The 13,813-nt window shown below is 44.3% G+C and overlaps 1 protein-coding gene across 1 annotated transcript in view; it reads left to right on the plus strand.

Moving 5' to 3' along the window:
* The window catches only part of GFPT2 (glutamine-fructose-6-phosphate transaminase 2), a 35,912-nt gene extending 24,464 nt beyond the window's left edge, over positions 1–11,448 (plus strand). The window contains exons 14-19 of the mRNA XM_060240376.1: positions 1,182–1,339; positions 2,023–2,137; positions 2,654–2,781; positions 6,571–6,738; positions 8,757–8,918; positions 10,364–11,448. Coding sequence (XP_060096359.1) covers positions 1,182–1,339; positions 2,023–2,137; positions 2,654–2,781; positions 6,571–6,738; positions 8,757–8,918; positions 10,364–10,408 — 776 coding nt within the window. The 3' untranslated portion in view covers positions 10,409–11,448. The remainder of the gene's footprint in view (positions 1–1,181; positions 1,340–2,022; positions 2,138–2,653; positions 2,782–6,570; positions 6,739–8,756; positions 8,919–10,363) is intronic.
* The last annotated feature ends 2,365 nt before the right edge of the window (positions 11,449–13,813 follow it).

Consider the following 13,813-nt stretch of genomic DNA (forward strand, 5'->3'; position numbering starts at 1 on the left):
GTGTGTTTTTTTAAAAATTGAGATTTATATCTCGCCCTCCCCGCCGAAGTAGGCTCAGGGCGGCTCAGAAGGAATGAAATTGCAATACAACAATCATGATACAATTAAAATATACAACATTCAATACATAACAATTAAAACAATTTTGTGCTAATGTTGTTAATATCTGATGGTATTCAGTGCTCTAGGTATCCTTTAGTCAAAAGTCTGCTGGAATAGAGCTGTCTTACACACCTTGCGGAACTGGGCAAGGCTCTAATCTCTTCCAGCTGTTGGTTCCAACAGTAGGGGGCCACAGTCAAGAAGGCTGTCTTCCTAGTAGATTTTAGTCTTGCCACCCTCGGCCCAGGGATCGATAACAGATTTTGTGATCCAGATGTAAATACTCTCTGGGGAACATGTGGGGAGAGACAGTTCTTAAGGTAAGCAGGTCCTTGGCCATGTAGTGCTTTGTAGGTAATAACCATCACCTTAAAGCGAATCCGGTACACTATTGGCAGCTAGTGCAGTTCCCATAGCCCCAGCTGTATGTGCTCCCGCATAGAGAGCCCCAATAGCAGCCTGGCTGCTGCATTCTGCACCAGTTGTAGTTTCCAGATTCATGATAAGGGCCGCCCCATGTAGAGGGCATTACAGTAGTCCAGCCTCGAGGTGACCTGAGATGTGTATCAAATGGAGAATAGAACATATTTTGCTAGAATAAGATGAATATGGAAGTGCCATTAAAGATATTCTGGCCTCCACCCCTCCCCATTACATTAGTTTTCTATTTGGCATCAGTTTGAAGACTTCCTCTCTTCTTATGTCGTATGGACATTTTCCTACAATTTAGACAACGAGAATGTTCCAGGAAATGAAAGTTGCATTCTAAGTAGACATTATAGTTGTTGCTCCATTCTACCTTTTTAAACTTGCATTTCAAAGTTTTCATAAAGTTTCATTCATGATTGGTGACATTTTTACCACCAAAAACCCCGTATGCTCATAAAATGCCTTTTCTCCTCCCCACCCCACCCCACCATGAAACAGTAAGTTGAGGTGGGGAAAGTAGTACAGAAGTCTCAGCCTCATGCAGGGATGAATAGTATCTTTTCAGCCAAGTGTCCATTTCTTGCCTGTCTTGAATTGACCAAGATCAGTTCATAGCTAAGCATTAATGTCATTGTGTTTTTCTACTGAAGGTGAAACTGCGGATACACTGATGGCCTTACGGTACTGTAAGGATCGTGGAGCTCTGACTGTTGGAATTACAAACACTGTTGGAAGCTCAATATCCAGGGAGACAGACTGTGGTGTACATATCAATGCAGGACCTGAGATTGGTGTGGCAAGCACGAAGGTAAGATATTTAGCTGTACCTGGTGCTTTTCTCTCCTTGGCCTAAACATATTCACTGGCATATCTGCATTGCATTGCCAGCATAATATCCCTGGATTGTGCCACATCATCACATTAGCATTACTGTGTAAACATGCAACAGCAAACCAGGGTTTGGTTGTTTGTGCCTTGATCTCATGCTCACACATTCCTTCTCCCCCTCCTCATGCACTCGAGTGGTTTTGAACTTTTTCTCGCATAGCAAACAGTTTGTTGTAACATTTGCACTGGGAAAACTATAATTTGTGTAAACTTGCCTGACTATAGTGTAACAAGAAACTATGGTTTGCCAGAAAAAAGAAAATACAGAATGGAATCCAATGTAGGGTTGCCATCTCTGGGTTGGGAAATACCTGGAGATTTTGGGGGTGGAGCCTGAGGAGGGGAGGGCTTATGGAGGTGAGGGACTTCAGTGGGATATAATGCCACAGAGGCCACTTTCCAAAATGGCCATTTTCTGCAGGTGAACTGATCTCTGTTGCTTGGAGATCAGTTAATCCCAGGAGATTTCCAGCCACCACCTGGGGGTTGGCAACCCTAATCCAATACAAGGAGAAGTCAAGGTTTGGTATTGTAGCTGAATGAGCCATTGTATTAACAGAAAGCAGGGAGCCAATTTAACTGGTGTGCTTTCTTCATCTTCAGGCTTATACTAGCCAGTTTGTATCTCTTGTAATGTTTGGTTTGATGATGGCTGAAGACAGAATTTCCTTGCAACACAGGAGACAAGAGATCATAAGTGGGCTACGGTCATTGCCTGGTATGTATTTTTTTTACTATTGTGCGATATATTAGGACACAGTATGAGAGGGTTAAATTAAAAGAGCTGATGTGTTGGGCTAGGATCTTGGAGACCCAGTTTTAGATCTGCACTCTGCCATGGAAGCTTGCTGGGTGACCTTGAGTCAGTCACACACTCTCAGCCTAACTTACCTGACATGGTTCTTGTGAGGACAAAATAGAGAAGATGAGAATGCTGTAAGCAACTTTGGGTCCCATTGGAGAGAAAAGTGTTCTTTATGTGGCCCACTCCGGTTGACACTCTGGCAGCTGAATTCTGAACTAGCTGTAGTTTCCAGATGCTCTTCAAAGGTAGCACAATGTAGTTCACATCACAGTACTCCAGTCTGGATGTCCTTGAAGCACAAATTACCATGTCTAATAAAGATGCAGCTGGTTGAAGCCTAATCTGGGTCCAAGTATTACTACTTTTAAAACAGAATTTTTTTGCAGTAAAGGGATCTAAGTAATTCTCAATTTTGATCTATTGGTGCAGAGCTAATTAAAGAAGTATTATCCTTAGATGAGAAGATACATGATTTGGCCCTTGAACTATATAAACAAAGGTCACTTTTGGTTATGGGTCGTGGCTACAACTATGCAACTTGCTTGGAAGGGGCATTGGTATGTATCCTTTGTTACCATTTCCCTTAACCTATAAACAAGAGTATGATCCATGAAACAGATGTACAGTTCTATACTATTTACTATTCTCACTTTTCTTGACATCTCTTTGATTCACTGAGCGTTTATTAATGCATTTTATTGCTGTGGGTAAAACTATAATATACAAAGTAGCTTTTGTGCATATTTAACAATGTTAACTTTTATATATTAATTTTGAGCAGATCTGAGAAGGTTGGGTTAGATTATTTTACCTGTGAAATAATTCCTCTGTAGACTTTTCACTCCCCCCCCCCCCCCACTCTTCATTTCTGCCTTGCCCTCTTTGGGGTTGTCAACTCCTTGGAGCAGCTTTTCTTTTCTCTCTCTTCTAGTTACCACCGCCACCACCTGGTCAATATAGGGATTTCCCTCTGAAGGGACCAGAACCCTCAGCTCCCCTTCCAAGCTCAGAGGCCTTGCCTCAGTATCTCCCACTAGCCCAGAGTCTGGCTACTACAGGGACAGATTAATGCTTTGTATGCTTCTGTGGAAATAGCCAGTCACCAACTTCTTGCCTTCCCCCCTCCTGGGGCTCCCCTTTGAAATAGGGTGTTTGAAGCAGTGGGGGTCTATGCTGTACAGAGAACCACTACCAGAATCAAAAGTGTGAAGTACTTATGTGTTCACACATATATTTTAGCACCACATCAGATTGAAGCAATGAAGAACAAAGGAAATTGGTAAAACACCAATTCTCTGCCTTCTCTTTAAAACAGTGGCTCCCAATCTTTTTGGCACCAGGGACCGATTTTATGGAAGACAATTTTTCCACAGACTAATGTGGGTGGGCAGCACTGGGATTTTTGCTGCCTCCCACTCGCACCCTGTCCCTGCCCCCATTGGGGTCTTTAAAGGGGGGGTGAGCTGGGGCTGCTTCTGCCACCTCCCCACTAGGTGGCCAGGTGGCAGAAGCAGCCAATCTGTCTCCCCCTCTCATTTAAAGACCCCTGCTGATTAGCAGGAGTCTATAAATGAGGGGTAGGCAAAGGTCGCAGCAGCACTGCCCCTTCTGCCTTCCTGGGACCTGGTTGAAAGTGGCGGTGGGGCAGCTCTGCATTGCTCTGAGGCTGCCTCCCCTTGGAACAAGGCTGTGCTGCCTCTTTCATCCACCCAGGTCCAGGGCGGGTGAAAGGGGAGGTGCAGCACCTCTGCCTCATAGTCTGGTTGCTAATAGGCCACGGACTGGTACTGCTTTAAAATATGCCCTAACTAGATGTTGAAGTTAGAACAGGCTTCTTATGTTAAGGGTCCTAGAACTTTGCTCTTCCATTACCTTAGTTATTCAGTCCAGCAGTTCAGCTACCTGGGGTGCATCATCTCCTCAGATGCCAAGATCGACAAGGAGATTGACAACAGGCTGGCAAAGGCAAACCGTGCATTTGGCCGACTGCACAAAAGAGTGTGGAGCAACAAGCATCTGAAAAAAGGCACAAAGATCAATGTTTACAAAGCGGTTGTGATGACAACCCTCATCTACGGCTCCGAATCGTGGGTTTTATACCGTCATCACCTGCGACTCCTCGAGCGCTTTCATCAGCGCTGCCTTCGCACCATCCTCAACATCCACTGGAGTGACTTTGTGACCAACACTGAAGTCCTCAAGCGGGCGGAGGTTACCAGCATCGAGGCACTGCTGTTGAAGACGCAGCTGCGCTGGGCAGGGCATATTTCTAGGATGGAAAACCACCGCCTTCCCAAGATTGCCCTGTATGGCGAACTCTCCACCGGCCATCGAAATAGAGGGGCACCAAAGAAGAGGTACAAGGACTCCTTGAAGAAATCCCTTAGCACCTGTCACATCAACCATCACAGTGGTCTGACCTAGCCTCAGATCGCAAAGCATGGAGGCACACCATCCACCAGGCTGTCTCTTCCTTTGAGAACGCACGCATAGCTGGTCTTGAGGACAAAAGAAGATTGAGGAAGAATCGCACTGCTACAGCACCAACCCTAAATCAGACTTTTCCCTGCAGCCGCTGTGGCCGGACCTGCCTGTCCCACATTGGTCTTGTCAGCCACCAGCGAGCCTGCAGCAGACGCGGACTATTGCACCCTTCTTAAATCTTCGTTCGCGAAGCCAAGCCGAGAGAGACCTTAGTTATTGCTCCCAGCTCTCTAAGCTAAAAGAGAGACCATCATCCCCTTGCAAGGTGGTTTTAACAAACCTGTGTCTCCTCCCCCTTTACCTCAGTTAACCCAGGTCAAGTCTTCTTTTCCTGTTGTCTCCAGGAAGCCCCTTCCTGTAACTGCCTAGCAAAAAGTCCTCCAAGCCTCTGTCTCTACTGCTTGCAGAAGGGGGAGGGAGGAGGAGGATGACTGACCACTCCTTTGTCTAAATCCATTATCATCTGTGTGCAGGTGAGCTGATATGCCAGCAAATGGACCTCCTCCTCTGACTAGAGAGGGGGAAAAAATGGTAAATTGCACAGGGAAGCCCAATTCATTGCCAACCTCCCACCAGGAGAAAATGCATTTCTCCACACACTTCATGGACCATTGCTGATGTGAAGATTTTATTCCTTAAATCAGGATATTCAGTTTTCATAGAACTTATAGAAAAAGTGCAAGAGGTGTGTTTTTTAGGCTTGTCTTTAGGGTTTATCATCTTGAGGCATCTTTATATCTAAGGGTAGAAGAAGAAGAAGAAGACATTGGATTTATATCCCGCCCTCCACTCCGAAGAGTCTCAGAGCGGCTCACAATCTCCTTTATCTTCCTCCCCCACAACAGACACCCTGTGAGGTGGGTGGGGCTGGAGAGGACTCTCACAGCAGCTGCCCTTTCAAGGACAACCTCTGCCAGAGCTATGGCTGACCCAAGGCCATGCTAGCAGGTGCAAGTGGAGGAGTGGGGAATCAAACCCGGTTCTCCCAGATAAGAGTCCGCACACTTAACCATTACACCAAACTGGCTCTCCAAACTGGGTAAAGGTAGTCCCCTGTGCAAGCACAGTTGTTTCCAACTCTGGGGTGACATCACATCACGACGTTTTCATGGCAGACTTTTTACGGGGTGGTTTGCCTTTGCTTTCCCCAGTCATCTACACTTTACCCCCAGCAAGCTGGGTACTCATTTTACTGGCCTCAGAAGGATGGATGGCTGAGTCAACCTTGAGCCAGCTACCTGAACCCAGCTTCCGCCGTGATCAAACTCAGGTCGTGAACAGAGCTTGGATTGCAGTACTGCAGTTTACCACTCTGCGCCACGGACTTATAATAAACATGGGGCTCATACACATTCTCATATCTACCTGCTTTATATTTAGTCATATAGATTGTACAATGTATGTACAATGTATATACATAGGAGCAAGTATTTCATGCAGGGGGATTTCGCACATGTTTACAGTCTTCTTCTACAGCAGGGGTGGGGAACAGTGGCTCTCCAGATTTTTTTTGCCTACAACTCCCATCATCTCTGGCCAGCATGGCCAATGGCTGGGGCTGATGGGAGTTGTAGGCAAAAAAACATCTGGAGAGCCACTGTTCCCCACCCCTAGTTCTACAGCATAATAAATTACTTCTGAAGCTGAGCAGGGTTTCAAATGCACTTTTTCATATTGCAGTTGGGTTTCTTTAAAGTCAAATATCCCACTGGTAACAAGCAGGCTCTTGAACTTAATGGAAGTAGCATTTGGATCTCAACCACTATGAGTTATCTATCTGCATGTATTCATTTTGAAAATCTTAAGAAATTAATGCCAAGGACTATTTTGAATGTGATTTTTCTCCCTCATTTACTTTGTAGAAAATCAAGGAGATTACATATATGCATTCTGAAGGAATCTTGGCTGGGGAACTGAAGCATGGACCACTGGCTCTTATAGATAAACAAATGCCCGTTATCATGATCATTATGAAAGATCCTTGCTTCACCAAATGCCAGAATGCTCTGCAGCAGGTCACTGCTCGCCAGGTAAACTAACTAGAAAGTGTGTTATAATTACAGGTACATCATGAGTACATTCCTGAACATTGTTGTAAAGCTTACAAAACCATAGGCTGCCCTATATGGCAGTCCCCAACCAGAGAACACACGCACAAACAGGTTTGTGTACACAATTCTCCATACTGAAAAGTCCCATCCAAGAACTTATAATACATGTATTCTCATGCCACTCTGAGAGTGATTTTAGTTGAGGCAGAAGCAAGGAATACTAAACCCAACCCTCCGCTTCCTTTCTACATGAACACGTTTTCAGTATTATTGCTGACAATCTAGGATGCTTAATAAGGCATTTATTTCTGAGTAGGTTAAGGATTTTTTAAAAACAAGACTTCACGCCATGTCCCAGAGGAAAGGGGGAAGGCTATTCTTTATGCTAGAAGGCAGTGTTCTGACTAAACCCCACCAATTACCCTGCTTCAGATGCAAACACAGGAAATTCCTCCATTGTATCTGGAGTTGCCAACCTCCAGATGAGGTCAGGAGATCTCCTGGAATTACAACTGATCTCCAGCCAAGAGAGGTCAGTTTACCCCAGAGAAAATGATTGGTATAGAGGGTGGATTCTATGGTAGTATATCCTGCTGAGATATCTCCCCTTCCTAAACGCTGCCCTTTCCAGGCTCCACCCCCAAATTTCCAGGAATCCAAGCCAATGGTCATCAACACTTGTTGTGGCAAAGAAATCAGTTATATATTGTACTTTCTTTGTTCAGAATCTGCTGTCATGCCAATCATTTTTATTGGGTGAACCCAAGTTCTAGTATTGTTAGAGAATGAAATGTTTCCCTATCCACTTTTTCTGCATTATGCATAATTTTATAAATGCGTAGGAGCTCTTCAGTTTTTTTATCTAAATTCAAAAACCCAATACACTTCATGTTTTTCTGAAAAAGGAAGGCACTTCATCTCCTTTTGAGTATTTTGATTGCCCTTTGTTGCTGTTTCAGCAGTCCTTCTTTTGATGCTTCATGGCTGGATCTAGTGTCCTTCCCTTCATCTTGCAGCCACAGAGCTGCGAAGGAAGAGGAAGAAAAGCTTTGAGCTGCTATTAGTCTTTGCATAGAAACATACACTCAGCAGCTGACAGCTTCATGTGTATTAGAGTAAGGGGCAATGTATTTCATGTTTTTAAGGTAGCTAATGATGGTTTGCTGAAAGTATTGTACATATTTTTGTTCCCCCGCCCCCCCACCAAAAAAAAACTTCTGCATTTTTCTGGGAGGAAAAGAAATAATGAATGGAGAGGGGTCCTGAAAATCATTTGTTTGTACTCCCAACACTGAGCTATAATTATGATAATATAAACTGCAAAATGCTGAAAGAATTAAGAGCAATGCTCCCTCTAAGCTGTGGAGTCTTGTGAGCAGGTATTCTACTATGTGAACTACTGGCATTAAAGTTGTGAGTGAGCGATTTGGCTGCTGCACAAATTTGTTTGTTCTGGGGCCATCCTTCTTGAGCTAAAACAAAAATGTGCAAGATGGAGACTAAAAAATGGTGAGCTAGCTCACATGAACTCAGCGTAGAGGGAACACTGATTAAGAGTGCAACCTTATGCATTCTGTCCTGTACGCACTGAAGTAGATGGGGTTATACTGGAATTACGCTGTAGCATTGCACTGTAATACAGTCAAGATATGCCTGTGAAAATAGAACTGCTGCCTGCATTGTAGATTACCAATTAAGCTCCTCTGATATCCTTGCCACATATTGTAGACAGTTCTAATAATATAGCTAATGCAAATAAATAAAATGTTACTTTTAATCAATATTATCAGGGCTCACTTTGTAGTAGGAGCTCCTTTGCATATTAGGCCACACCCTCCTGATGTAGCCAATCCTCCCAAGAGTTTACAGGGCTCTTTGTAGAGGGCCTACTGTAAGCTCCAGAAGGACTGGCTACATCAGTGGGGCGTGGCCTAATATGCAAAGGAGCTCCTGTTAAAAAGTGAGCCCTGAATATTATGCAATTTTTTACTTCACAGGGTCGCCCAGTTATTTTATGTTCTAAAGAAGATACTGAGAGTTCAAAATTTGCTTACAAGACTATTGAGCTGCCACAAACAGTTGACTGTCTGCAAGGAATTTTGAGTGTTATCCCATTACAGCTGCTTTCATTCCACCTGGCTGTTCTCCGAGGATATGATGTAAGTCTCTTCTAAATTTAGGAATTCCAATTAAAGCACTTACACAAAAACATCTGGACAGTTCCCCTATTTGTTCAGGCTGGTGACAAGATCAATTGAAAAGCATTTAAACAAATATGTGCTCTTAACAATGGAAATTATGTGCTCTGTTAAGATGGAAATTCAGTGCAAACATCCTAAGTTACCTTTAAGTTTTGTTGAAACCATTTTTCAGAATTGAAAGAACATTTCTGAACATACTTATTCCCATTATACAAAAAGTAACACTAGTGATGGCAGTTATCATAGAGGATATGGGCCTGCACACCGTATCCTAGGAGTTGCTATAGGCTTGCTGATCATGTAGTAGGGATCCCAGACCCCCGGTCTGGGTGGCAGAATCCTGATTTATAAAGGGATTCCCCATCCACCAGCCAGCTAGTCATTGGGGGTGGGGTGGGCCGAGATTCCACCCCAAAATGAGGAAGTGGCCTGAAAACCCAGAAGTGCATTCCCTGAAGCTGCTGTTTGAGTGGTCCCTTTTGCTGCAGGACCACTCAAATGGCTGCAAACCATCAGCAACCCAATCACTGAGAAGGCTTGCTGCAAGTTTAGGCTAACAGCCTAAACCAGCTGCAAGCCTTTTCAGTGATCAGTTTCACTCCTCTCCTCCCAATTAGAAGTGGGGGGAGAACGAAACTGGCCATGAAATGGCTGGCAGCCATTTGAGTGGTCCTTTTTGCTTCCCTCTAACAAGAGAGACTACTCAGAAGGCTGCATCCCACTTTCTGGTTTTGGGCTACTTCTGGCTTTACCAAAAGTGGTTCAAAAACATTGTTTGTGGATGGGACATCCCCACCTACTCCCTGGAACACTCCCGCAAAGGCTCCCACCCCCGGCAAGGTAAGGGGACATGGCAACCCTATCATGTAGAGGCCTTATGGTATAGACCAGTGCTATGTGTCATTGTGTACACTTGAATGTGTCATTTTTTTCCTGTGTAACCCCATTGAAGTAAAAAACATGGGGGAGTGAGAGCCTCTTCACTCTAGGAGAAGCTTTGAGGTGAAGGCAGCAGGGTTATGACAAAGGGGCAGGGTTTGGGCATTGTGCCCACCTCATGGAGGCGGGTCCTTTAATTGCTGATCACACTATAGTCTCTATGTATCCAGACCTGTTTTCATGTACTTTGCCAGCATTTGATAGGCATCTCCCCAGCATGGCCACTAGGATGGACTATAGTTTAATTGAATTGAAACGAACAAGCGAAGAAAGCAGAGGCCTTGAGTGAGGTGATAAATATGGCAGCAGACAGAACCAGATCTCCCTGTGGGGAGCCAAGCAAAAAAGAAAAAGTCAAAGACTATTGGGAATAGATGTGACCACCAGCAGTCACATCGCTAGATACATTCCTATCATTTAGTGTCCTACAATTGGTATATAAGAATGTTTCTTATTTATTCCAGGTGGATTTTCCTAGAAATCTGGCCAAATCTGTGACTGTGGAATAAGCAGTATATCAAAAATACTTGCCATCAACAGTCCTAATTTATATTTCTGCCAATGAATCTTCAACAGAATGTTTGATTTTGAGTCATATCTACAAAGCATACCACTACAAAGAATAACTCCATTGACTTATGTGGAGTTTCTGATGGTGGATCACTTGAGCCAGTATACTGCTAACTGGAAAATATCTGGGAAAGTGTTTTTAACTTTTTAATGTGCCTTTAAATACTTGTTACATGCCTTGCACCTAAGTGGTCTTGCTTATAAGCCTATAGCATCAATATTTACACTGCCAAAGAAAGGATAAGGAAATAATTGTTTACATATAGTTAATGAATGGTCTTTTTACTACTGTGCAATATATGTATAGCTTTCTTCTAAGTCACTGTGAATAAGACAACACTATACGCAATTCAGTCCTATCCATGTTTATGTGGAAGCAAATTGCATCTGAAGTCCATGAGATTTGCTCCAAGTTAAGCACATATAGGATTGTTGCTTTCGTTTTAAAGAAAAGTATTTATATACACAACTGTATAGCATAAATTATTTTTAGTATATTACTTGCCTATAGTAGTTGTAATGCCCACTTAAATATGCACACATTGAGGTTTTACTATGTATGTAGAAATTCTCTTGCTTCTGTTAGTTCTGTATTTGTAATTTAAACTGGAATTCTACCCTGACTTTTCCTTTCCCCATTTATGACAGAGAAATGTTGCTCCTTATATGTAATTCCACAGATCTTCCATCTATTATATCTGTTGGTGACTATTTCTGCGCTTAAACTTTAGTAAACATTGCTGAAAATAGGCTTTAGTCAACTTAACTTGACTTACAAATTTTCCATCTACAATACATGTATGTGACTATTTCTGCACTCAAACTGCACTATACATTGCTGAAAGCAGGCTTTAATCTTCATTATTAATTTTTATTGTTTATAACTAAGACTATTGAATATCATGTGAGCTCAATGTGTTCTATTTAACTGTTGTACAATCAAAATGCTATGCAATTAAAGAAAATATTGACTACAGAAGATAGTGCGTCTGGATTTTGCCTGATTACTTAATCTTCTGATAAGATAATATAAGAGGATATTATTATTATATCTAATACTAAACTCCTGTACACTGTGTACATAATGAAAATATCAAACTGGAACCTCCTACGACATGGAGGAAGTTTCTACATATTTGGAGGAGCTTCTCAGATATACAGAAAAACAACCTTGTAAATTAACCAAAAGAAAAATTGATGCTCCCAAACAGCCTAATGAGAATGGAATATGTTCCAGCAATAACATACTTTTTATTTTATTTTAAGAGTTACAGCTTACCCTTCCAAATAATGCTCAGAAGAGTTATACAGAGATCTGACACTTTCTCACTTACACCCTTACCCAAAGGTTCCTGCTTCTTTCACTTCCTCCCCTTCAGTCCTATTCAATAATTTTGCTGATTAACATAGATTAGTACAGGGGTGTCGAACATGCAGCCCAAGGGCCGAATCAGGCCCCAGAGGGATCCTATCAGGCCCCCAAGCAACTGACTGTCATCTGCTTCCTTCTCTGGTTGCCTGGATAGTGGGTTGGTCCGACTACTGGATATAGGCTCCTCCTCATCACAGGATCGGGTCTTCCAATCGATCCAGAGGAGGAGTGGACTATACCTCCCAGGCTCTCCAGTTCGTTCTGGCCCTGCATGAAGCAGGACGGCTTTCTTCCGAGCGCTCTTAGAAAGCGTGGGGATCTGGATGAAGAAGAACAAGAGGCCGGGAGCGTAGGGGTTGGTCCCCAACAAAACCAGCATAGGGGCAAGCTGACGTGGGCTACCCAGTCGCCGGAGGCGGCAGAGCCCTGTGGAGCTCCATTCCCTTGCTGCCGTGACAGGAACAGAGCGGGAGAAAAGCGGCACAGAAGCCGAGTGAGCCCGGAAACTGCAGCGCAGTAAGTCGCCTGGCAGCGGGAAGGGACCTTGCATGGTTGGGAGCGCAGCTGGCAGCCCTGGGAAGAAGCACGGCACAGGCAAGACCAACTGGAGCCCAAAGCTGCGTTGCGATAAGACGCATCACAGAGATGAGAAACCCTTCACTGTGGCCATTGGAGGGACCAAGGGAAGGGTAGAAGACGCCTTAAGGGCCAGCAGGGGGCGCAGTGAAGGCATGCTGACTGCCTTCCATTTTGTGCTCTTCCTGCCTTTATTACTTACTGCCTCTACTTTCACTTTGTTTCAGTGAGGCATGGAGGCAACAAAATGGCAGCTAGTTCAAAGAGCAATTCCCCCAGTGAGTTCGACCTACCTCTTCTCTCAGGGACACTGGCCTCTCAGAAGGCACAAGAGGCACAGAATCCCGATCTCTCAGGGGATAATGCCAAGGCAAACTTGCTTCAGTGGCTTAAGCAGGAAATGTTAAAAGCTGGGGCAGGATCTCCTTCAACATCTGGACTCCCCTGCTTCCTCAACACTGAGAAAGAAACAGGTGGGAAGGAAAAGAGGCAGAGATACCAGCCCTAGTGACTCTCCTGAATGGCGACCTAAGGGCAGACTTCATCTAGGCTTAGATTTGCCCCTGCCTAGTTCGACTGAGGAGTCAAGAGTGCTTTGAACAGCCTTCAGACAGAGAGGAAGGGGAGCTCTCAGAAGAGGAGGAACAGGCCGCTACAGTGCAATCCAGGCTTTTCCCCCTCCAATATTATTCAAGGTTGCTCCCTAAGGTTTTAAGAACCCTTAACTTTGTGGCAACTCCTAAAGAAAAGGAAGAGCTTGATCCTGACCTTCCCACAGGCTCAGGGGAGATGATGCTGAAACTGAGTAGCTCTCAAACAGCGGTCCCCTTGCCAGCTGCTTTTTTTGCCATGGTTAAAGCAGAATGGGAATGGCCAGCCAAGCCCAAGGCCACCCAGCAAGTGTTTTCTAAGCTCTATTTCGTAATTCCGCAGGCCACTAAGAGATTAAAGCTGCAAAAGGTAGATGACCCTGTAACTAGTTTCATCTCCAATTTGGACCTACCTATGGATGCAGATGGCTTACCTAAGGATCCATGCGATAGAAGAATAGAGCAGGCTTTGCGCAAGGAATTTGAGGCGTTGGCCTGGGCCATTAAGGCTGCCATGACATCCTCATTGTTTGCTAGAGCAATGTGTACTTGGGCTAATAATTTAGCAGCAGCGGCTAGTGGAGCCCCTAAGGAGTTCAAGGATGAGCTGAAAAAGATTGCCCTATCTGCTGCCTTTGTGGCAGATAGTTCATTAGATACCATGCAGCAAGCGGCTAGAGCCATGGCCTGTGGTGTGACGGCTAGGCGCAACATCTGGCTTCAGAATTGGGAGGTGGACGCTGCAGCCGAGGCATGGGTGGCAGCAGTGCCCTTTAAAGGGGCCTTGTTGTTTGGTGAGGGTCTAG

This window comes from Heteronotia binoei, chromosome 5, assembly GCF_032191835.1.
Source record: "Heteronotia binoei isolate CCM8104 ecotype False Entrance Well chromosome 5, APGP_CSIRO_Hbin_v1, whole genome shotgun sequence".
In the NCBI taxonomy this organism is placed as follows: Eukaryota; Metazoa; Chordata; class Lepidosauria; order Squamata; family Gekkonidae; genus Heteronotia; species Heteronotia binoei.